This window comes from Hypomesus nipponensis, chromosome 22, assembly GCF_054491055.1.
Source record: "Hypomesus nipponensis isolate SF chromosome 22, ASM5449105v1, whole genome shotgun sequence".
Lineage (NCBI taxonomy): Eukaryota > Metazoa > Chordata > Actinopteri > Osmeriformes > Osmeridae > Hypomesus > Hypomesus nipponensis.
Window position 1 is genome coordinate 14,368,678 of NC_140382.1, and position 25,248 is coordinate 14,393,925.

At 43.0% G+C, this 25,248-nt stretch overlaps 2 protein-coding genes across 3 annotated transcripts in view; one reads left to right on the forward strand and one right to left on the reverse strand.

The window, feature by feature from the left end:
* Positions 1 to 9,350, forward strand: part of arhgap10 (Rho GTPase activating protein 10) — a 43,312-nt gene extending 33,962 nt beyond the window's left edge. The window contains exons 21-23 of one of the 2 annotated variants that reach the window (XM_084686859.1): positions 5,437 to 5,523; positions 7,011 to 7,105; positions 8,014 to 9,350. In XM_084686859.1, the coding sequence (XP_084542985.1) occupies positions 5,437 to 5,523; positions 7,011 to 7,105; positions 8,014 to 8,102 (271 nt within the window). In that variant the 3' untranslated portion in view covers positions 8,103 to 9,350. The other variant, XM_084686858.1, reaches the window with a different exon arrangement.
* A 2,783-nt stretch (positions 9,351 to 12,133) lies between these two features.
* nr3c2 (nuclear receptor subfamily 3, group C, member 2) overlaps positions 12,134 to 25,248 on the reverse strand; it is a 57,450-nt gene continuing 44,335 nt past the window's right edge. The window contains exons 6-9 of the mRNA XM_084687388.1: positions 24,918 to 25,062; positions 21,606 to 21,736; positions 17,028 to 17,185; positions 12,134 to 16,261 (exon numbers count right to left, since the gene is read on the reverse strand). Of these exons, the coding sequence (XP_084543514.1) occupies positions 16,106 to 16,261; positions 17,028 to 17,185; positions 21,606 to 21,736; positions 24,918 to 25,062 (590 nt within the window). The 3' untranslated portion in view covers positions 12,134 to 16,105. The remainder of the gene's footprint in view (positions 16,262 to 17,027; positions 17,186 to 21,605; positions 21,737 to 24,917; positions 25,063 to 25,248) is intronic.

Genomic DNA, 25,248 nt, shown 5'->3' on the forward strand with positions numbered 1-25,248 from the left:
TCTCTCTAATTGAAAATCTGTCTCTGTCAACTCCGTCTAGCACAGATCCTCCTCCATCTCTTATTTTATTATGAGGGAGATTTGCACGCTGCCCTCACTCTACCTCCCACTGTCTGGCTCTGTCTTCCTCGCTAGCTCATTCATGCATACACTCACTCACTCACTCACTCTTCACTTGCTCACTTGCTTGCTCGCTCATTCATGCATACATTCACTCCCTCACTCCTTCACTATTTCTCTCCCCACCCACTCTCACTCTCTCTGGCTCTCAAATGTGTTCTCCCTCTCCCTCTCTCCTACCCACGTACTATAAGCCTCCAAGCTGCCTGTGCAGTCCTTGGGCTTTTTTGTTGTTGTTGTCTCCAGTCCACAGCTCTCCCTGAATGCTGATGCCAGTGGTAATAATATTGGGTTATGCTGCAGATGTCGGGCTCTCTGCAGTGTCATGTCTGCTGAATCACCTTGAAGGAAACTTTTTCTCTGGCGCTCACTTTCGCTCTCTCTTTCGCTCTCTGTATCCTAGCTGCAGCACAGTGGCCAAAGAAAAGGCTGCAAAATAGAAATTAATTATCCCAAGTCGGCGCTCAGGGAAACGTGAATCCTCCTTCTGCCTGCGCTCGTGTGCGGTGGCGTACGAGTGCACCAGAGTGCGTGAGCGTGTCTGTGAGCGTGTCTGTGATCGTGTTGAAGAGAGTTCCATGTCGAGCCTTGGCTCTAAATCACAGTGGCAGACAGACGGAGCTCTGGGTTACATAACGGCATCCCTCTTTTTCACTCTCTCTCTCTCATTCCATCTATCTGTTTTTCCCACTTTTGTGGCACGGCTTTGGAGGACGGAAGGAGCAACCAGGAGGTGGTCGTAAATCTCGGCCTTATTTGTTTGGGAGACAGGTGGCCGCGCGTCGGCCGTGTAAATCGTATTGACATTGGGAGATATTCATCTTGTTTACCCTTATAGTCTGTGGCCCCGTCCTTTATGAAGGCTTGTGCCATATGTCACTGGGTGTCGCCCTGGCTTTGTACATCAATATATCTTGGCAGGGGTGACAAGGCGGGGACCTGTTCGCTCAGCACCTATCTGGCAAAGGATTGTGGGAAAACTTGAGTCGGAGAGGTGCCTGAATGCCTCTACATATGCAAAAGAATGCGGAAAGATTTGTCCTGAATAAAGTGGAGCTTATCTGGGAACGTGAATATTACTCCACAGCCTGTCTCATCATACTGAAAACACGGCCTGACTCTAGCGCACAGAACTTCAACCCCCCTCCTCCTCCTCCTCCTCAGTGGGATATACCCTTCATGCCACCTTCAGTGTCTCCCCTCATTTCTTCTACTCTCTCCCAATCGGGTGTGTGGGGCTCACTGTAGCGCTGGCGAGTGAGGCTCTGTTACGGTCTCCTTCCCTCTTCCTCCTCCTCTCTTGGCAGACAGCTGTGGATCAGGATGGATGGACGGACTCATTTCCTGACCACCCAGATGGCGTGTAGGCTCGCGGTTTAGCTTGGCAGTCGCTCGCGCTTACTCCATAGGTAGAGACGGGAAAAGGGAACGTTTCTCCCTCCCAGTCTCAAAAAGAGCAGTAAACCTCCATGAGACCCGGCTGCACGGCCCTGTTCTGGATATGGACTGAAATTCCTGGGCCTAATGGGAAACAGACGTTAATATCAACCTGTGTGCTATTTTCTATCGCCCCTATATGCTAACACTGCAGCCAATAAATGGGTGGGGACATTTCAGTGGTCTTGGTAGGGAGCTGGCCCTAATTGTCCGGCCCTAAACCTAAGCGTATACATGCTGGCTTACCTTAATGTGTGCAAACGTGGGATTTACGAGGTGTTCACTCAATGTAGCATTTGCACACAGTGGAGCTGTATACTCGCATCGCACCCCTTCATAGAGCGGGACACAACAGCAGCGCCTCAAACGGGATAAACAAAGCTTCGTGTGTACAGTGCATCTACACAAATTATGCTTGTACAGTACTGTAATCATGTTTACATATGGGGCTAATATGTGCTGGATGGAAAACAACTGTTGTGCACTTCAAAGCCTAATGCTATTTTGGTTGGTGAGAAAAGCGGCAAGCCATTTCCTCGGGTTTGGCTAAGCCTGTGTCGTGAATGCAATTTTTAGATAAACCCATTTTTTCCTGTGGTTCATTTGACAGGTTTCTAGGGCAACCGTGGTATATTCAATGAATATTTTCCCAACGGTTTATCCTTGAGTCATTTATGTGTGTATTTCAACTTGACAGTTGTGTGCATGCATCTATGTAATCGCGTTTCCGCCTAGAGTGTTAGATCTCGGTAAAAGACTTGATTCGAAGATGACAAATTGGAGATTTTTCTGTCTGTGAGTGAGTTTGTGGGTGTGTGTGTATCTACTTGTTTGCTTTCCCAGTCCTGGATTTACGTTTGTGCTGTGTCTTTGAGTTTACCTGTCTGAGTGGCCAGAGTGCTCCTGTAATCTCCCCCACCCCTGGCTGCGGGCCAGGTAGACAATACGGCCTTTTTTGGCAGTGTCCCAGCCAGACAGCGGTTGTGCCGGCGCTCAGGTTAATGAGTGGATTTGCTGCACTGCAGCGCGGCTGGCCCCCCCCCTTCCCAATCTGATGTGGAGCAGCTAAGCGCCACAGTGGCCGACGTCACAGCCGCGGACACATAAATCAGACACGCGCCCGCCGACCAAACGGACCTTGCCAGTCCCTTCAACATGGAGAACGGAGGAGGGAAAGGAGCGCCGTACAGTTTTCACCTTCAACGGTAACGCCCCTCCCCCCACTGGGCTTTTGTTCCCCGGCCAGTGTGCCTTCCCTCGGCGTCTTTCACTGGCCTGTTCGTCCCCAAATGTCCAGCCCCATCTTCCTCCCCCTTTGTTCCCCAGGCCCCTCCCCAGCTGCTCCCTCTAATTGTCTTTATTAGCGTCTCTATGGGAGCGGTGGCTAGGAGCAGTTTGGTCATTATGTTTCTGTACGGAGGGCCGTGGGGCGCTCAGGCTCTGGGTCTGTGCTACTGTCCACTCTCCCCAAAACCCCCCAGACACACCCACACACACCCATCAGCAGCAGGGCCCGTTACAGCTCTAGAGGTGATCCTGGACGTGTTGTGTCTCATATACACACACACACACAAACACACACCGCTGTGAAGCTGCAGAGGTCAATGGGTCTGTCTCGTGATGACGCACTAGGATGCTACTAACGGTGGAAACAGAGGCGAGAACAAAATGAATGGATAGCCCCGTCTAAAATCATATGAGCATAATCATATACTGTCATAGTAGGTCATGTTTATCACGGTATAATTCAGAAATACATTTTTTTTTTAAGGTTTAAAGTTTTGAAAAAGACGTTTTGAAAAAATATATATATAAAAAAATGTTTTGAAAGGTTGAAACAATATTTTCTAATAAAGCTTTAAAAAAAAAAGTTTTGAAAGGTTGAAAAAGTTATAACGATTTTTTTGAGGAAGTTGTGAAAGGTTAGAACATAAATTACATGGGGGTGCATTTCAGAGCAGGCCTGTAGAAATGAAGCGCCAGAAATCTCGGCACTCATTTATTTAAATTTCTGTTCAAATTGCTATGTTTGCGTAGATTGCTTACGATATTTGCGTTAAAGTTCCATACGGTAATTCTATGCCGTGCCAGGTGTGAAAGGGACTGTGACAAATCTTATTTATGGAAGGCTCTACTGCGGTTAGCACGGTATAGTCAAAATCCATGTTGTAGGCCAAATTCATACTGGTATGTTTGTTGCGTTCATACTGTTACCATGGATACCATGGATGTTAAGTTCCAGTGGTAAAGGGTTTTGGTTTTCCATCAGTTGATGGCACAAAAAGAAAGTCATTTTTATATGTTTTATCTTGGAAGCACCAAGGGCATTTTACCAGTGTACAATTATAGTGGGGTTTTAGCTGTAGTGAATTTAATTCAGTTGTCTTCAAATGCCTGTCAAATTATGTTTGTAGTGCACACTGTTTCCTTCCCCGAAATGTGAAAAGAAAACACTTCCTAAAATCTGGACTGCTCTGCACTTTCACAGCTATGGATGATCCTGCTTCTGCTTACCCTGGTCAATGTTTAATTCATCTGACTTGAGTTCTCTCCTCTCTCTGTTTGACTGTCTTTCTGTAATTACTGTCTCACCGTCTGTCTCTCCATCTCTTTTTCTCAATGTATTCATTTCTAGCTTCTTCATCTCTCTTTCTGTTTCTGTCCCATTGCTGTGGACCAGATTTCTCCCTCAGTTTTATTCCATGTGATTCATGTTGACGTGAAAGGTAGCGGTCAAAACTTTGGAGCTGTGCAGGAGTGGGACAGGTGTCGAACCAAAGCCTCTCAAACGCACCCTGTACTCTGTGTTGTTGGGCTTTAGGGGAGACAAACGCTCCGAAGGTTCCTCAAGCACTATTGTGCTTAATGCCGAATAGAACTGTTTAGGCTTTCTTTTCAGATCTCAGGCCCATCATCTTAAGTATCACAGTACCTTTTGCTGTTTATCGTTTACTTGCAGCCGACGGAGGTTTTAAGCCTTGCCACATTTACACTTGCTCCATGTTCACAAAACCCTTGGGATTCCTACAGTACAGCTTTGAAAGCCTGTCACCTCGAGCATTTTGTCACCTGGTCCGGACATAATTTCAAACAATAATAGGGTTATTCTACTACAATACAGAAGTCGGGTGCTGTGACAACGTAGGGTCGGGTATGGACTTGAACTGTGAAACTACTGTGTAAACTGGGAGCAAAACCTGTGTGCCCCTTGCTGCTTTGCCTGTGAGACTCGGGTGGAGGAGGAATATTAATTGGCGGCGTGTGAAAGTGCTAGCTGCAGGCTTGTGGCTTCTTTCCCAGCTCTTCTCCAACTTAAACCGGGGCAGACTGCTTGTTTTCTCTCTCTCTTTCCTCTTTCTTTCTCTCTCATTCTCTTTCCCTCTGTCCCCTCTTTTTTTTTTTTGCACGTCTCTCTCTTTGCTCGTCTTCCTCTCCCACGCATTCCTTTCTTCTCTTGTATATGACAAAGTTTGTCCACCTTACACCGGTCCCACTTTTCAGAAGGGTATGGCCCACAACCACGACTTTAGCCCACTAGCTCCAATTGTAACTGGGTTTGAGACCTTAAAATGGATTGACCTTGATATTGGCCATCTTTAAGTGCAGGCAGTTTTAGAATCATGAATATTGATATGTGTGCTAGCTAGAGCGAAGCATAAAGTAATGCTTTATTCTCCATGAGCACAAAACCATGGTTTAATGTACTTGACTGTCCTCCAGTCAACTGTCCTCTGTTATCATGCACGGTCTTACTGTGCTGTCAAATACTAACAGTTGTATCCCTGCATGACTCCATCTTTGGGGTCATTCCTGTGTTGTCACTGGACAGCAGTCCCACAGACGTCTCATCTTGTGCTGTCTTGTCTTCCGTGTCCGCAGGGCGGCCGCCTCCTGGAGGAACTCGGGTCTCCCCTGCGACGGCAACGCCTCCCCCACGGCAGCTGACAGGGACAAACCTGAGGACAGGTGAGCCACCTGCTCCCCTTAGACTGGCTACTGTAGCTACCTCTGAGAATAGGTGCACGCACACACTCAATCTCTATCACTCACTCACTCACACACACACACACACACGGATTCAGCTGCCTACACCAGTAGCCGTGATTTTTTTTCAAACCTCCAGAAAATACATTCTTTCTGTCACCCAACCAGTCACTGTGTCTAGTGTTTGTCGCTTTCTCTTTTTATTTCTGTATCTTCTCCAACTCACTCAATTATTAACTTTAGATGTAGCTTCTCCCATTTTCTGCTGTTCTCAAACTTCCACTAAACTAACTGGCGCACATACATACTGACACACACATATAGGTATTTGAGTAGACTGTGGAACTGTAGACTCTGCTCATTACAGTGATCTATTACTCAGCTACCCCCCAGACTAGATGATGAATTAATTTTCCATGCTTTCAAATGACAGAGGATATTGCAGACAGCCTAGCCATGTGACAATAAATCCCTTAATGTTATTTTCACATAAATACATTTAAAAAGTTATTCTTTCTTCATATGCAGACCTTTAAAGAAATCAAATGTAAAAAAATCCATTCAAAATCTTATCCAGCAGCATAGTCATAGAGTATTGCATTGGCAACTCTGACTGTGAAACATTTTCATGTGAAGTATTTCATACTTTCTTCCCCGACTACCTCTTACATTGTTGTTGCTCACCTGAAACGCGTATGAAATATTAATCAGGCCCTCCTGTATTGAAGTCTGAAACTACATGGTAATACTGTCGGTTGAGATAGCTATGCAAGCAGGAGGAAAAACAACTTGTCTCAAGAAACACAGAGTTGATTTGTTTAGTCCTGTTCCTCAAAAATGGCTTTCTTTCTCTTTTTCAGGCCCATACACATTGTATTTTATGAAAAAATGGGGGAGAACCCTATTCACCTCCAAACACACTCTCAGTGCCCATCTTCAAAGGGTCTCCAAACACTTTGTATTGAATGCCTTTCACTTTATTTTGAATGCCGGGAGATCAAACAGGTTTTCAATTCTGCATCCATTTTGTGCACAAAACCATCTTTCACATTTTTAATTATCCCACTGTTATCTGACCATGGCCTTGACACATGTCTGGTGGAACAGTCCCTGCATCTCTCAAGGAAGAGGAGGGTGTTTGGTGGAACAGTCCCTGCATCTCTCAAGGAAGAGGAGGGTGTTTGGTGGAACAGTCCCTGCATCTCTCAAGGAAGAGGAGGGTGTTTGGTGGGGGGGGGGGGTAGATTGACACTAGATAGAATCCTCTCAACAACCGCCTCTGTAACTTGCAGTCTGTTATTTATTTATTTATTGCTGATTTACCCTCCCCAGTGCCCCGCCACTTGGCTGTTCTGTTTTGGGCAGCAAGCTAGCTGGAGTCTGGTGCAGGACAAGGGGCCCCAGATTGAACTCTGCAGTAATCCTCTCTCCAGAGCTCCACCAGCTCACTGATTGCCTTCATTTTTCAGTGTCACCAACAGCAGGAAAGCCAAGGCGGTGTACCCGTGCGAGGCCGAGCATGACTCGGAGCTCTCCTTCCAGGTCGGCGCTATATTCAACTCCGGTAAGTGTTATCACGCCGACACCAGTCGCTCACTCAGAAGAGAAGCAGGGCTCCGGCATATTGGATTCCAAGAGGAGATGAGGAGAGAGAGAAAAAATGGATGGCCAATCTGATCTGTAATCGGGGGAGCTGGGGGGGTGAATTGTAGGGATACAGATTTGCACTCCAGTGTGTCTGAAAAGCGACTTGACTGAGCTGTAATCAGTCACAAGGGAAATGAGGCTTTGAGTTGGAGTCTTTAGTTTTCTTGCGGCCTTCCTCGCTGTCATTGCGAGACAAACAAGAATCACCAGGTATGGAGTCTCCCCAAGAGGACATTTAATCATGTCTTTATTAAGATAGCACATTTACCCATCACCAGTTAAGTCACTTTTTTATATATATAAATGTGATTTATATATTATTATTCCCTGACTTCATTTTACCTCCTGTCAGACTTATATTGGAACTGCCTAAGGTCCAGATTATCTATTGAGGACATTGCATGCACATCATCAAAACCCAAACTGACAGTTGGCAGTGTAGGTTGGCAGTGCAGATGAGGAGAACCACACTAAACAACAAGTGTTACAACAACGGTTCATCTCCCATAGAAGACCATCAAGAGCTGCCACCATATCTCAAAATGTACTTTTTGTAAATTACTTAGCAGTTATTAGCAGTGCTAGGATTACACAATTCTACTCCTGATAGCCGACAGCTAAAATTCCCTCTCTGCAATCCACCTTGAAAGCACAAAGCAAGCCAATCAACCAAGCTTGCCCTAACCACACTTGTGTATCCACAAAGTTGCATGCCCAGTTCCGCCCAGTCAACTGATGAACAGGCCTTTACTCTTTGTTCTTGCGTTCTGATGCCTCTCCCCTCTGTCCTTCCCCATCTCCCAACATGTGTACCCCTCTCTGCAGTCACGTTTTCCAGAGAGCCTGGGTGGCTGGAGGGGGAGCTGGAGGGCAAGAAGGGCCTGATCCCCGAAAACTATGTGGAATGGCTGTAGCGTCAACCGGGGGGGAAGACCACACCGCTTAGCCCAACTCCCCCCCCCCCCCCCCAAAAAAAAACGCATAAAAACAACGGACCACATATTCATGGTATCCATGAACTTGGTGTTGACACACTCCCGTTATCAAACCAATATTCTCTCCAGCCTTTGACTCCTTTGATATGCAACTGCCAGAGACTTTGTTTTTCAGTATTACTGCAGAAAACCTGGCGTAAGAATTATACTTGGATTAATAAAAAAAAGTATATTTGTATGGACATACAAATATATATATATATATTTAGGTGCCTTAAACACCAAGACTGAATTGCAATGTGTATAGTCTACGGGTAAGTTTCAAAATGATAAGCTGTGTCATTGTATTCTGTTCTCAAGGGGGCTGCATGTACTGTAATTTTAAGAATGTTCGTCTACTCCTCACAAACAGTGATTTTATTCATATTATATTGTTGGCACATTGATTGCGTGTGATGCATGTGATTAGAATTATGGAAACAATCTTTTATTTGTCTTTAGTTGTTTTTAAGAAAAGGTTTTTAACAGTATCCTGTTAAAATCCAAAAGAATGTTGAAACATTATTTTAATCCAACTCTCCTAACAAACACTCCTACAAACAGTTGCAACTCAACCGTGCTGTAAACAAGGCACATATATTTCACATTTACATTTCAATGGGTGTCCTCAAGGTATTTGGCAGATTGGAATGTGTATGTGAATGTTTAACCCTGTAATCAGAAACGGGTGTTATCAAGACCTGTGTATGACGACGTTCAAGGATTTCTGAACAGAAAACAATTGTGGATTATTAAAAGTGAACAAACCAATTTCGCGATGAGAAATAATCATATCACCATCACAACCAAAAATGCAGTATTTCAAAGTCTTATGTCTGCGCTGTGTATATAGTTATTATTTTTCACTGGGACATAAATGTTGAGTCTATTATAAAAGTTTTCTATTAGTGGTCAATGGTTTTTTTCCTCCCCCATTTGGGATTTTCAGATTGAAAATACACACATACCTACACACACGCATTTATTTGACTTCTGTTCACCAAGAGATGGTTTCATTTTTCTAAGAGCTTTTGTTCTGTGGTTTGTTGTTTTGTTTTGGATGGCAATTGCAGTAATTTAAGACATTGATTTATGACATTTGAAAAAGACCCTGGCATACTTTCCTTTTTGTAACATTGAATATCCTCTTGATCAATGTTAAATAAATAAAGATGTTTTTATTCATGCCCCATTATGGATTCTTACCTTCCTGCACAAACTGAATATAAAAATAGAAAGACATATTTAATCATGAAGTTAAATCTAAAATGACATGGCAGTGAAAACCACGTTACTTTTCAATTAAATTATACAAATTGTAGCCAAACCCGTGATGATGAAATCTTCATTATTGTTTTGTATGGTAATTATATTTTTCCCCTTGGGCACAAGATGAATCTGTGTGTGTTTGTGTGTGTCTCACCCACATCTTAATTACTGACTGCATCACGGGCACTGTGCTCTAGCGATGATGATGTACTGTCAGGGAAAATGACGTTTTTGACATGGGGTTGGATAACCTACAGGACTGGACAGCAGCACTCCGGGAACCAGATTGAGCAGACTGGTCCTATCTGAAGTGCTACAACTCATTATCATCGTTTTTTTTATTTAATTGACAGACCTTATTCGACACTTTCAGTGTAGTTCTGTGTATTTTTTTACTGTAATTCCTTTTGACTAAACAGCATATCACCCCGCGCTTCATTTGCACACATACAGGTACATATCACAAACTGTTTAACCCCAGGGTTCACAAGCATAATAATCAACATAGAAATGTCAGCCTATGTCCCTGTGGCTTACATTACAATTTGCCCAAGACATTCAGTAACAAATGCATCTACTGTTTGCAAACGCCATGTGTCGTCCCCTTACTATACGTTAGTAATGCTGTCAGTTTTGTTAGGATATGGGAGCCATGCACAGTGCTCCGCTGGGATCTCTTGTGATGGTGGCAGTAGTTAAATAATGCGACGAGAAAGAGCTAACGAGAGAGGTAAATTATTCTCCACTATCAGCCTTCCCAGGCCTTATATACTCCGTGCCAAAATACTGCTGAATCATATAGACTTTACCACTGTCTGCATGTGTCTCTTTGTGTCTCTTTTTTTTCTATTTATTTTTCATTCTCCTGCTTTCTCCTTAGCTACTTGTTTTGCTACCTCTATCAGTGTTACCTCTATCTTTATTGTTTGTCTTTATATATCACTCCATCTGCCATCTTTTCTTTGAAGTAGATCTATGCTGTGATCTTTCTCCTATATATCAGCTACTCTCGCTATCTCTCTCTCTCTCTCTCTCTCTCTCTCTCTCTCGCTTTCTTCCTCTCTCCATCCCTCCTGCTCTGTCACTCTCCCTCTGTGTCACTCTCACTCATCATCTGTCTGCTCCACTTCTCTCCTCCCCGAGGATCTCTGGGTAATTTGTTTTGGAAATCACTGGCAATCCCATAGTCATTCAGCTGTGGTGTTTTGCTGCAAGTATGTAGACTTTATGTGGGGGAAGAAGCCCTGCATTCTAGCATTCCCAGTGTACAGAGGTTCTAATTAATCTAAAAATACATTGGGGATTGCGTCCATCCCTGTCGAGTGCCTAGAGTGCCTCTTTTCTTACATTGTCTGTTAGCCGCTTGCTTACGCACAACAGATGGGATCTCTCCCATTGCATGAAGGGAAACAGAGCGGATGCAGGTTGGCCTGTTTTGTCCTTCTTGTCTGTCTGAATGTTGGCGTACTCTCCTGGATCCTCTCTCCTCAAATCCGGTTGGATGTTTTCATTTCCTATTCCCCTAGCGCCCCTGGCTTCGTTCCAGCTGTCCTCATCATCCCACTACGCCTTGTCCATCAGCCCTAGTTAATAGCCCCTAGTCCTCTAGACTGCTTACATCACCGCCCTGGTCGGCATTAGCAATGTAGTCTGGGAATCAGCCCGTCAGCCCATGACATAACATTACACAGTCTGTGCTCACTAGAAGAAGAAAAAACGTGTCTGGGTATTATGCTTTGATAACAATCTTGGCAAAAACTGTCCGAAGTGAGTCCGGATGTTCAAATAAAATGAAAATAACACGGCTTGTCTACATTTTTGAACAAAACGTTTGGTAATTAAAAAGAAAAAAGAGAAAACATGGAGACTGACAAATCTTATGCAGAGAAAAGCACCGCAGAAAGAAAAGAAGAAAGAAAAAAGCAAAGTGAATAGAAGCTGCCATGTGCTGGAGCACAGACATAAAATTGTCCTGATCCAATAGATTCTGTTTAACTGGCACAAATACACAGCGAACGCTATTGGAAATCTGGGGGAGATTTGGAGTGGGCTGTGGATATTTCAGAGAGATGGGGAGGAGAGAAAACCTAATGCTGTCTGGGTTGCAGTCTGGCAGATCCAGGGCATATTTTCATATCAGGCTTAAACAAGGTTCATGTTAATTTTTCTCTAAGAGATGTAGGAGGCACTGTGCTCCCCATCCTTTTGCTTTCCATGTTTTTTTTTCGTTTTTTTCTAATTGTATTTTTTTCTCTAATTGTAGCTCAATTTAACCTCTCTGTGATTCTGTTCTGTTAGCCTACCACTACACTGTACCTTTATAAGTCATTAGATAAATGATATCTTCATAGTGATTAACATCTTTCTATTATGACAAATTACGAAGGCATGAACAAATCTGTCTTATTGTAGCATTATCTGAACACAGAATATCAGAATGCCTTTGCCTTCTCACATCAAGCCTTCTCCTGGCACAGCTTTATTCCAGTTGTCTGGCCCACTCCAACTCCTTCCTGCCTCCCTCTCCAACACTGTTTGTTCTAGATCCAACCAGATAAGATTGCCCATTAGCCAAAATCTTTCCATCTCTCTCTTCGGTATTTTAACTCATTTTGGGGTTGAGAGAGAAATTTAGATTATTGACATAAAATCCCCCATTCTTGGTAATGTCATGGGCATGCACAAATCAAAAAGAAACCATCTTAATATTTGTTACTGTTTTATTTCAATCTTCCAATAGTTTTGCAAACACAGGTATTGCAATATCTGCTTCAATATATACAGTTTGGAGAAACTAGTTGATTTTATTTCATTTATATTTTTATGAAGGATATTCATGTATGGTGGATCGCTGCTTTCAAATATCATTCAAAGCACTAGATAAAAAAATCATTTTTGATGTATAAAATCATCTACATTATAGACAGGAAATGTTCTGGTCTGGTATGGGTATCTGGCTTCATTGCTCTACAGTGGATTCATCATCAACACAAAATAGTGCTGTGGCTCCTGTACAGTAACCTTGTGAGGTACAGTAAAACTCTAAGGGTATCAACCGCACTGTTAACAACTTGAATGGGAAGAGGGCAGGTCTGCAAGTCATGTTACTATTAGTTACGGCTAGAACAAATGTTAGTCGATTGCTTGCAAAGCACTTTAAATTGCATTTGATAAGTTTGAATGTTCCTATACAAATCTAAGTTTGATTGATTGATAGAATAAATGTTGGTTGGTGTGCCAATGTCGTTCTTATAATTCTTGGTGTATAGCAAGATATTGCTATACACCTAGAGACATTTTTTTCAAACCCATTTCATCCGTCACTTCCTTCTAAAAATGTTCTGTTATGGAATCTTTGTTGTGAACTGAAGAAGCAAGAAGGGTTTTATGTAGACATATATCAGCTTTAATAGTTTGTGATTATTATTTTTTCGTGGTTGTGCTGCTAATCAAACAGTAGCGTTATGGGTTAGGAAATCATGTTAACAGCAACAACTCATGGATCCATAACTTTGTATATCTACTTTGTAAAAAAAAAAAAAAGAAAGAAAGCTTTTTGCAAATTCTGAATGCAAAAAGAAGATTAAAGATGCAAAATCATTTAACATTTAGCAATATTGTAAAGGAAGAAATAAAGACAAAACAAATAATTTCTTTCTCTAACATTCAGGTAGCAATGTCTTTCTCACAATGTTTTGTACATTCATACAGTTACTCACTCCCCTTGCGTTCTGGCTGTTCCATCCTCATTCTTACCATGTCCAACACAAGAACCATATAACTAGAGGGAGCCACGGACTGCTGATATTCCATCAAGACGGTGAAAGTAGAAATCTTATACTGCCCAACATAGACTTGCTGTATTATTTACAATTGATCCTGTAAAATTGTAAATCAGGTGAGATAAAAAGGCACAATTTCCCTTCTTAAATACAATGTAAACATCTCATCAGAAAGCATGCATAAACATTTTCACTTTACAAAAAAAGATCTCAGGTTTTATTTTTAGACAAAGTACTTAAATATTGTTTTTTTTCAGCAAAATATAATTATTTCAAAAATACTTTCCCGTTCGTCCTATGAACCTTTTTGACATCAAATCTATTTGTTTAAGGAGGGAAGGGGGGGGGGGGGTGAGTAAAAGGAGTCAAAACAGCTTATTCTCAGTCCTCCAAAAAAAACACAGTAATGTATATAAGGACACGGGTTTGCAAAGTCAGTGTTTAAGCTTTAAGGAGTCCATATCCATTTCTCATATCATAATCTTGTCATTTCTTAACCCTATCTCCTTCAAACATATCTAGCTTCAATCGCCAAGGAAACCTCATAAAGAGACACAAAAACAAAGATTCTGAAAGATGTCATCTGAAGCATTAGGGGGGCCCACCCAGAAAGACCCATCAGCAAAGAGACCTCTTTAGCGTTTATGATGGATATACCCACTACTTATGGAATTGTGCTGAAGTCTCCCATTCTGTAAGTCACAATTGCTTGCCAGACCAGACAACGCTCGGCACTCTAATGCCCCATTTTCACATTATAACTCTTCTGTGCAAATCCGTGTCAAGCAATAGGATATGCTTAATCCCATAGCATAAATGAACAATGCCCACACATAAAAAGCAGATTGCTCGTGCTTGCTAGGGAAAGAAATCAAAGACAACCAAAGACACACCCACTCTTACTCAAAATCACTCACAATAACAAATCAAACCCCACCTCTTTCTTTTTTCACTCCTGAACGGTTCTATCACTTACGATTTTCAGTAGCATCATCATAGTGTTCCACAACACACTAAGCACTTAACCAAGTGTGAGACAAGTACAGAATGGTCCAGATGACTAGGCATGGGCAATACCATACGTCTAGTAGTTACCCTACGTTCAGTACCCAGTGACAAGATGGGAAACACACAAAAGCAGAACAGGTGGCCGAGCCGAATGCGTTAGTCCTTTATCAGTATTTATCAACATGTATTCCAAACATTTCTCTGTACAACAGTTGGGTAAAATGTGACCGTAAGCAAGTGCCATTTATACACAAGTTTGCCAGTTAAGTTAATACATTTGCTGAAAGCACTGCACCGTAGAGTAATAACATTTTTAAAACTCCTCTGCCCTGACCAACCTCATACAGTTTGTGTTTGTAGGATTGCTATTGGTGTCAGTATGATGTCTAATGCTACTGTAATTGTACATGTGTAGCTACCAGAAATAATTAGCATTGTATGCATAAAAACAAGGACAAAAAACAAGCACCTTGATGTAAAATGTCAGGTTTTTTCAAAATTAAACCTTTTTGCAACACAATAATACAAAAATGCTTTATTATTATAGCTGGGAACAGTAGGTAAGAGTTGGTTGACTTCTCCACAAAGGGCTGGTTTTCAGTTTACTTTTTGTATAAATAGACAAAAGAATGGGTGTTATGTCGTTCACACACACTTCATGGCAATTATGACTTAGTAGTCAGCAGTCAAACGCATTACAACAGGAAAACACTGTGGCTGAGCAGTGAAATCGTAAACGTGTGGTGTTCCGTACTCCCACACTCTTTTGGGATGGAAATAATCTTTCAGCAATGGTAGATTATAATTCTACAGCAGAAAGCCTTAAATTGCAACTCTATTTAAAGACATGACAGATTCACGCTCTCAGTACTCAAACTTCCTTTACGTCACTTCACAGAATCCTTGTCAGCTCTGAAGTTTTGCATATAAAGAGTAGGTTTTGATTGTTATACACAATTCTTAGAAAACCGAGTTAATCGATGTTGCAGTGTTGCCAATATGTTGTAGTGCACATAATTAAAAGTGGAATTAAGTTTGTTTTTAATGCAACTATCAGCTTATTAATAAGCTTGTATAGCCCTTTGAGTATGTTCAAATAGTCCTTTACCCTCACAAATAATCTAGATTTAGTTTTTGTCAAGAAAATAGTTTGCCTGTTATTGTTTTTTTGCAATGCTTCAATAAAGTGGCTGCAAAGCAACATCTACTGTAAGCATTGTTGTCTTTTTTCATATTGTCAGGGTAGTGCTGTTTGCTCTATAAAAAAAAAAAGCAAAAGCCAAGTTTATCATAACTTTTTTTAGGAGGGGCAAGAGGGGCTTGTGTGTCAGTGTTTGTGCGCATTAGAAGTGTGTTTGCTGAGAGTGTGATTGAGCCTCTGTGTGGTATCAGCGGGTGTGTTTGTGTAGCGCAAACCGAAGAAATGTATGGCTTCGTATCCATATAAAATTGTCATCGTCTTTTGGGAAGGGGGGTTTGGAGTTGGTGTCTGGGTTCAAGGGGATGTTTTGTCACACTGTCTCCTTAACATATTGTCCTTGGCTCTGACATGCTTTCTTCACATCTCTGGCCAGCAATCGGTGACGGTAGCGTTTCTGTATGTGTGTGTGTGTCTGAGTGTGGGTGGGGGGTCAACATACTCCCTCTTCTTCCTGCGCTTTGCTCTGTCACTCCCTATTGGAGGATGAGGGGTGCAGGGTGGGGGTGAGGGCCTGGGGCCATCTAACGGACTGGCGGCCAGACGGTACAGTAGGCCACTGGTAAGGCTAGGGTCCTTCCTCGTGGGGCTGTCTTTCTTCATTTCCGTCCTCACCTCTCCCATTGCCTTCACTCGGCCGTGCGTTTCACTTCAGTCTCTCTCTTCACTGCACCCGTGAACTCAAGTCACTTCTTGTGGAAGTACAGGGTGTGCGTGAGGCCCGACTCCACCTTTGGTATCTGGTCGCTGATGATCTCCACCAGCATCTCGGGGAACTCCACCTTCAGGGCCTGTGACTCGCGGAAAGTGTAGAAACAGAAGTCTAACAGGTTCCCCACCAGCTGTACAAGAGGGAGAGAGGGATCATATTTATTATTTAAAAAGATGCAACAGTACTTAATGGCATACAAGAGAGTTTGCGTTCTGTTCATATAAAGTGTACATCGGCCTGACAGAATGATGCAGGTGAAGGTAATGTAGACTATCTGCCTGTAGCCACCATATTCATGCATAACATGGCTACTGTATCTGACTTCTTGGTCCTAGTTACATGATTATGAACTAGTTACTGGTAAAATGACATTGTGGAGATCACTTTGAGTAACACCACTGTGGTGGTGGAGAGGTTGTAGTTTATGTCTCTCAGGTTTACCACTGGGGGGCGCCACTAGTTCTCCCTAGATTCTGCCTCCAACATAGTACCTTTTAAGGACTTTGAGGTAATCAACTCTTACTCAGTGACCCTCACACGACACACGGTTTCTCCATAGAGAAGAGACTGTGAGTTGGAGCTTCTGTGTTTGGCAGCTGTATTGACCCACTGCACTGTTGGTTTGAACATTGATCCCACTGTGTTCCATTCACCGATAAAGGCTGGTCTCTGCCTGTTCCAAAATTAACCAATCCCCTCTGGCAGATCATTGGAACGCAATAATCTTCCCCCAAAGGCCATCGCATCATTGACCTCTTAAGTAAACACATTAGTCTGGCCCACTGTGTTGTGCTATTGCCTAATACATCTTCAGTGATATGAATGACATGAGTTGCCACTGACTGACTGCTAAGGGGACTCTAGTGTGCTTGTATGTGTTTGTGTGTTGCACTGACATCATGCATGGCATCCAGTAGCTTGGTGAGCTGGAAGAAACGCTGCCAGGTCTGGCCGGAGTTGTTGGTGGCCTTGCCCACTGACCGCCGCAGCTCCTTAATGTAGTTCACCCTCATTTCCTCAAACACCGACTGGTTCTTCAGACCCTCTTTGGGAACTTGAAGGAAAGGAGAAAACGCAGGGAAAGAAACTTAAGCTCCTTAAGATCCTTCTCATCATTGGCTGCTGCTCATGCTCGTTATCGTGACATATTCACAGTCTCACGCACTCGTTTGTGCCAGTATGTGCATATTTTGACCAAGAAAAAAGAAAAAAAAATATATATATATTTAAGTGTTGACTGTTGGCAAACTAACATTGGTATAAGCGTGGGCAATGAAAGACCCATGTGGGTCTAACAGTACTGGATATTACTCGTAGCAATGTCATCGTCTGTCAGGCGTCAAAGTCGCATATTGGCCACTGCCCAGACCATTAAATATAATCTTTATCAATGTCAGTTTCAGGATTCTCATCTTTGTTTAGAGGCCAAAGTCAGAGACATGGGTGCTTGCCAAATGCTCTTTATAGACATTAAGGTACTGACTAACTGATTAAGAAACACCTCCCCTCTTAAGGAATGTCTCAGCCTACAAAAAGAGTTTTTAAGTTCGGAAATATCTAATGCATAGTAGCAAAAGTGGGGAACGGTTCTAAGAGCGTCTTGTGTTGTAGAGATGTAGTAATCAAAAGTTCTACAGATAATAAGCACCCAGGTCTCTTTAGGGTCAACTTTGTTTTTGAATGCACAAAGCAATTTTGACTGGCTCAGTGCTTCTACAAGAGCGATATCTTTGGGATCAAAGTTAACAAACCCTCTGACAGCTACTGCTAAACAGGAAATGCGAACATGAAATCCGAACGATGGTGACTGAAGCCAATTGGTGGAGCTGGATGCCATACCCCTTAAATCTTGAATGGATGGTGTACCCCCTAAGGCTTGAAAGAGCCTCTGGAGGTTGTATTCTAGCTGCAGCATGTTTCAGCATGTCAAATGTTCCCTTTTTCATACTCCACCTTAAAATTCTCACCTGGTTCAACATGACATTCAAGAATCTAGATCCATCATTTATTAAATATGTAGGCTAAGAGTTAAAGTATACATTGGAAACTTTACTGGCTTACTTGAATTGGATGTACCTTGATGTTGCCTTGCCAACCTGTTGTTCAGCAGTACATATAACCACAGGCAAGGGGCAAGGTCCTGTCAGTTTTCATCCTTTTGAAAATAGATTGACTTTGGGTCAATGTTTGTGCACCTACACATTCTCCTTCTTTAGCTGTCTACCAGAGCAATAGGCAGGAGAAGCAGAAAAAAACAGAGAGGATGCTGGGAAGGCTAGGGGCAGGCCTATCTCTGTGCCTGTCTCTGTGCTTGTTTTGCAGCCGACTTGACAAGAAAGCGCTAACACCGGGGCCAGGGTTCGGACCTTTTGTTATCGTTCTACTGACCCACATAGCCCTTTTTTAGAGCCTGGCATTTAGGGCTGCAGCCAGCCAAAAAGTGGAGCAATTATACCATGGTAATTGGTGTCGTGTCAAAAGAATGGATTTTAGCTGCAGGTACCAAGGCTTGTCAACTGAACCGTGATTCTTATTCTGTTGGACGGGGGGGGGGGGAGGGGGGGTTGGTGTTTTGTGTATGTTATATGTTAGCTAACCCATTTTAGAAGTCTATTTCTTTGCACACAGCTCATAAGTGTTGATATAATTCATGTGTTGTGTTATATATATATATATAATATATATATATATATATATATATATATATATGTGTGTGTGTGTGTGTGTGTGTGTGTGTCTGGGTCTATATAGATGTGAGGTGTTGTGACAAGCTGAGAGCCAGTAACATTTTGAGGCATGCACTTTCCTCCTGAAGCCCCATGACAGAGCATGCCTAACTGATGGGGTCTCTTCCTTGGTTCAGTGAGTGATAGATTAGAATGAGGGAGATGGAGTGTCCGGTCGAGGAAGGAAATCTTGGGAGAAGGTGCAAGATCTATTAAATAATACTCTTCAAGTAAAAACTGAGTAAAATGGTCAAGGGTAAATTATATACACAACTGTGACAATACAGAAAGCACAAGAACCGGATAGTTAACCACATTCTATAACACTTTATACTGTGATGACTCCATCTGGGTTATACATGGCGGCCATCTTGTGCCGAGGTCTAAATGCTCAAAACTGTTTGCAAATGGTGAATAGGGTTCTATTCAGTTCTGTTGCCACTGCTGTGGAGGATGAAGAGGTACATCTGTCTTTACCAGGTCACAGCCCCGCTCCCATCCCAAACAGAGTCACATGACATGCCACAGGGCTGGTGAAACCTTAGCCAAGGTCAAAGACTAATATCAGCCACACGCACACAGTTACACAAGTTATACTCTATACGGCTTCAAAGATCTGTTGTTGATTAGCATGTTCTGACAGATCTGTGTGATCGACACCACAAACACAGATAATGTCAAAATAAAATGGATAATGTCATATTTCTTTTAATTATTCTGCAAGCAAGGCATACTATTATACTTAGTCATGGTAGGAGACGAGAACCAAATCCAGAAGCGTTTTTCTGGTATGTACTGTATTGTCAAAAACTCAAGCAGACTTAAGGTACATAGACACAAAATAGAGAACTTAAAATCTATTCCAATTGAATGCTTTACCATAGTACAATATTATCCAATAAACTGACCATTTCTACAATGTACAATACATGTATAAACGGGAAGATATTGTTAAGGCCTGTCAGCACATACCCTCTACTTTTCCTAGAGAGGTAAACTTGGGACACAATCGACTTGATTAGTACAATTTCTTTGACAAATGCAACCATGGCATCCTATAAAATACTTGCTGTATATGCCTGCTTGCTATTTTCCCTTGAAAATGTGGCCCATGTTTGAAGGAAGGGGAGAAAAACAGCAGGTCTTGGAGCATTGCCCGGCGCTTGACTGGCCTTTATTAAGTACAGCAGGGCTCTCTGGAAACCCTCCAGAGGATCAGGCAGGAGAGGAGAGCAACAACAGACGGCCCTGCTCTTCCTCTCTCTCTCTCTACCTCTAGCATTTCACATGTTGTTTCTCCATCTCTCTCCTTCTCACTCGCTTGTAATCTTTCTCCTTCAGCATTCTCGCCCTTTCACACTGCCTATTTCTCTACCTTTTCTTCCTTCCTTCTCCCTTATTCGTGCCTTCCCAAACACTATTTTTATACCCCCCTATCCCCAACTCTCCCAGCCCTACTTTAAACTCAACACAGCTTCCTCGCTTTCAGATGAACACGCTGACAGTGAGGCAAAACCAGGACAAAATCAACGACAACTTTCCGCTGTTAAAACACCACTCCTTCACACAGAAAATAAGACCTGTCGTCCCGTCTTTGAGATAGAGATTACCAATATTGTTCATATCAACTAATTACTCCTTTTTACTGATGTCCACCCCATACAGATCAAGCTGTCCACCAAACACAGCAATTTCATATTTTAATACAATTTGGCATGGTCCATTTGAGGTGAGAACATAAGATGTTAAATAAATATTCCCAGAGTTCTGAGTTGTGGGTCACAGAGGGCTGAAGCCTTGGCCATCTGTAGGCTCCTCAAATAGCTGACCCATCATGCAGGGGCAGTGCCCTCCTCTCTCTCTTTCTCCCCCTTCCTTTCCCTTTCTCTCTCATTCTCTGTCTACCCCCCTCACCCCAATACAGGAAGCCACGCAGATACTTTTCTTTGGTTGCCACTTGAACAACATACTGTCATTTGTCTCTCCCTAATCTCTTTTCGCGATGAGAATGTACTCCCGACCCCCACCACTTTGCTTTGGCATGCTTTGCTCTTGTTAGTGCTCTCTCCTTCTGAAACTCTCTCTCTTCTTGTCTCACTTATGGATATCGCATAAGTGTCATGATAAAGTTGTCATCTTATTTTTTGCCATATCAAAAGCATAGTGTCACTCAATACCACTTGATTGCTCTGACGCTAATTCAACAGTTTTAACTACACTGTTGTAGCCTAATTGTAGCTGTAGCTTTAGAGCAACTGTGATTTGAATTGAGTTCAACAGTAGCTCTGATGCTACTCTGATACTAGAAGCCAATATTGTTATACAGCTGTGATTATATGTTCTTTCACCTGTTCCTCTGTGTAAATGAACTCAGGTGACAAGTGATGTACTTGTCTACTGTGTAGAACAGTGTACAGACCCATGTGAGTGCCAAAAAGCCCATATGGCTCACACACTCTATATTGCTGTGTAATAGCTGACTGCGGCAATGAGGAGAGCATCGCACATAACCAGAGCAGTCGGTACACACATTCCCTCAATCTAGGTTGTTTCTCCTGCAGCAGGCGAGAAACCTTCCACACACACATTTCCCATCACTTCAGCTGTTGTCGCATAGACGCATGCCTACCCGCTTTCACATCCCCACACACACTCCCAACACACTCCCAGGTACAATTTCTCACCCCCCCCCTCCCCTCCCCCCTTTTAAAGTGCAATTGCAAACACACACTTGCCAGCAGCACTCACCTGTGCTGAGCAGCAGCAGCACTTTCATGGAGAGAAACTCATCATAGGTGAGCTGCAGACGCACAAACTCCTGGCTCACTTGCCTCATGCCCAGGCACAGGTCGTACATGGCCGACTGCTGCATACGGTCCCTGGGGAAAATGGACGGGAGGTATAGAGAGAGAGAGGGAGAGAGAGAGAGAGAGAGAGAGAGAGAGAGAGAGAGAGGGGGGGGGGGGGGGGAGGGGGGGGGGGAACACAGCAGGGTCAGAACCCAAGTCATGTTTAACTCTGAGAGTCTCTATAATGCCTCTGTATATAGTTGTAATAGCCCTGCTTGTATTCTGCTATCATATGTCCTTCTAGCCTCTACTACATTCACCCACTTTCGATAAACAGCAATTCACCCCAAAGTGGTTTAACCTTACTTCTCTGCCTACAATAACATATAATGAAATTGTTCTGTGCCGTACGCACATATACGAGTGTGGATGTATATGTGTGGATTGCCAAAACCCCTCTTTATTACAAAATAAACACACCCAGCAAAAGAACCCTGTACAAAACTGATTTTGGGGATAGTCGTAAAAGACATACACACAACTGAATAAGACATCCTTGTACGCTTGATGTCATGCGTAGAGAGGTAGAACAACAACCTAAGTAGGCGGAGCGGAGAGCCAATAAACAATGTGCTACGCAGATGTCGCGAGGGCCAGAGATTTAGGGGCTTTGGAAGTCCCTTCGGCTGCTTTAAATCACCATCATGTCATCTAGGATCAAATAATCAACTGCTGTGACGTGGCTGCACTTGAAAGGGACCAGGGATCATTACAAATGGCTCTGAACCTATTCCCCTTTCGCCTCTGTGATTAACACTTTGGAGACTTCAATGCATATTTTCCCAGTGAAAGTACAAGGTGGTAAGGTTCTACTAATTGATCCAAATCTTCCTATGGTGTCCACCCCGTCTCAAATGGGCCAGTTGTGTGGGTGATAGAGTGTTAGAACTTGAGTTATTGGCATTTCAGAAACGTATATCCTAGCTGAGTAGTATTTTATACAGTTTTGCAGAAGTATGCCAGTTCGAGATGGAGTTTCAGAACTCTGCACACTTACTTTCTGCCTAGATCAATTTTTCTGACTCATTGCCCAAAATGAGAGGCTATTCGTGGAGAAACTAAGAAAACCTGCCAGCAGTGGCTTCTCTGTCTAACTTGCACCATTGCTATGGTGAGAGATTCAGGAAGCAATAGCAAGGACTTAAGAAGTAAGGAAGGAGAAAGAGGGAGAAAGACAAAAAGTGAGGAAGTCAAGACTCGACTTTTGGGAATAGTTTGGACTTTTAGCAGCTATACTCTTCATTATACAAACTGAGCAACGCAGGCTTCGCTTTGTCACTGAACATTTTATTTCTCACATTGACAAGAAATGAAGGCAACATGGGGGCAAAGAGTCAAGAATAGGTTTCCTGTTCTGTAAGTAGGCTGTCGAGATGTAATAGTGTGGGTTAGCTGTTAATCCACCTATATAGCTATATAGTCTTTCAAATGTACAAGAAATGTACAAGCATCTGTTTTAACTACAAGACCTAGCAAACAGTCACAGTTGGAAATATATACCATGGGCATTGCACTAATCCTATCCTAATTGTCAATGGAGCCATGTTAAAATTTTTGATGTACAGTATTACTATTCTGCTGTATGTGGGGACCTTGGCCTAATATTGTGGCCTCTAGTACAGAAGGGACACCGGTTACATGCTGGCTTCCGTGACAGACCACTGACTGACACTAAATCCAGAAGGCCAATGTCTCATCGGCATTGTCAACTGGAATACCACGGCTATCCATCATTTTGACAACTCACTGGTACACAAAAACACACACACAGCCACACACATACAGCCTCACTCTGGGACACGAGGTCAGAGACGGAGTGAGGTCCAAAAAATATTGTACTTGCTAGGGGTGTGACGCAGTGCCCCAAAAAGTCTCACCAGAAGTCTCTATAAGGCTAAGATTACGTGATGACGCCAAACTACATATTCTACTACTGTTGATACGCAGTGCTGCCATCTTGGATTTTGAACACGGGGAAGTTTGGTTCCTCCGACTTCACAAGTCGGATTTCCAACCTTAGGAGGCGTTCCATTTGACACTTCCGACTGGAGAAGTGTCAAATGAAATGCAGTATAAGTACAGATAAGTAGCTTACTTTTATAAACGTTGGGAAAGCTAGAACACTAAGAAAGGCAAATGTGACATAATTCACAAATCAGTAAAAGAGTTGAGTTGAGTTTGTGGCAAAACCTTTTACAGGGTTTGCATATTGTTCTGTCTTTTACTGCATTTGATAATTAATATTCAGAAATTAGAACTGTAGTAGTAGTATTTCACCATCTTGAAAAATAGTGTTAAAATATTGTCTTGTTCTCATGAACCCAATATCGTGTCTTGTCTCGTGTCTGAGTGTATCTTCACACCCCTAGTACTGGTATTAGATGGTCATTGTGTCAGATTAATCTTAAACTGTGATATCATATTTATTTCTCATCATGGATTAATTATGCATCAACTCTAGTCTATGATAAGAAGCAAGGTAGTGTCAACTGAAGAAGTGGTCTTCTGTCAAGATCGTGGCAACAGAGATCCACTGCAATGCTCCAACTGGGAGCATTCCCCAGAGCGGCCTGCAGGATCAGCTATACCTACCACCCTCCCTCCCTCCCCACACCCGCGTCTTCCATACCATGATCTCAGTCTGTGTGAAAGACATCAGTCACGCTCCACAGCTCCAATAAGCTCAGAGCTCACACGCACACTCCCCCCGTGCCCATTCTCCTGTTCAAATCCATTAGAGCCGATCACGCGCCCCATTGACTCTCCGTTTGCGCCTGGGCTTTGATTGACGCCAACAAGGAGAAGTGTATTCGTGGTGCACATTTCTTTTCCTCTTGGAGCACGTGCCCGTAAGCCACCAGACGATGACACTGTTGTAAGTGTATTGTTGCCTGGAGGATCATACTTTGGTCTTGTGGCACGCTCCGTCTACAGTGGTTTCTATGCATCTGGGCTGGCTTCTCTACGAGGTGTTCACCACGGATCTGTGCTTTTCTGTGTACTGCATGTGCTACTATTCCATACTGCACTCATTCTTCAGCAAAACTATTGAAGCACTCCTAAACCGATCTACCCCATCTTAATAACCTTCATTGATAAAATACCTGGCCGCCTGCTATGCCATATTTTGCCTTTCCTTGGTACCCATGTAATGGATCCTATACTCTCACCAGCCCACACAAAGACACACATAAGATGGCTGAAGACTTACTCGTTAAAGACAAGGTCGGGGGCAAAGTAGAGCATCTGGCCGTTGGTGTGTTTGTAGGACCTCCAGCTGAGGCAAAAGGAGGAGAGGCACATCCAGGAGTACTGTATCAGGGTGATTTGGTCCTCAATGGGCAGGCCCCGGAATCCTGGGAGACACACACACACACATCAAGGAGAGAATGAACCAATGAGATGGGAAGGGTGGCAATACTATTTCTTAGATAAGCAGAACAGACTGTCAGGGGTAATCATGGGTTTGGGAATACACTCAGTGTGGCATCAGCTGTTTAGACAGTCACCTTGAAGTGCCTGGTGTGTGTGTCAGGGAGCGT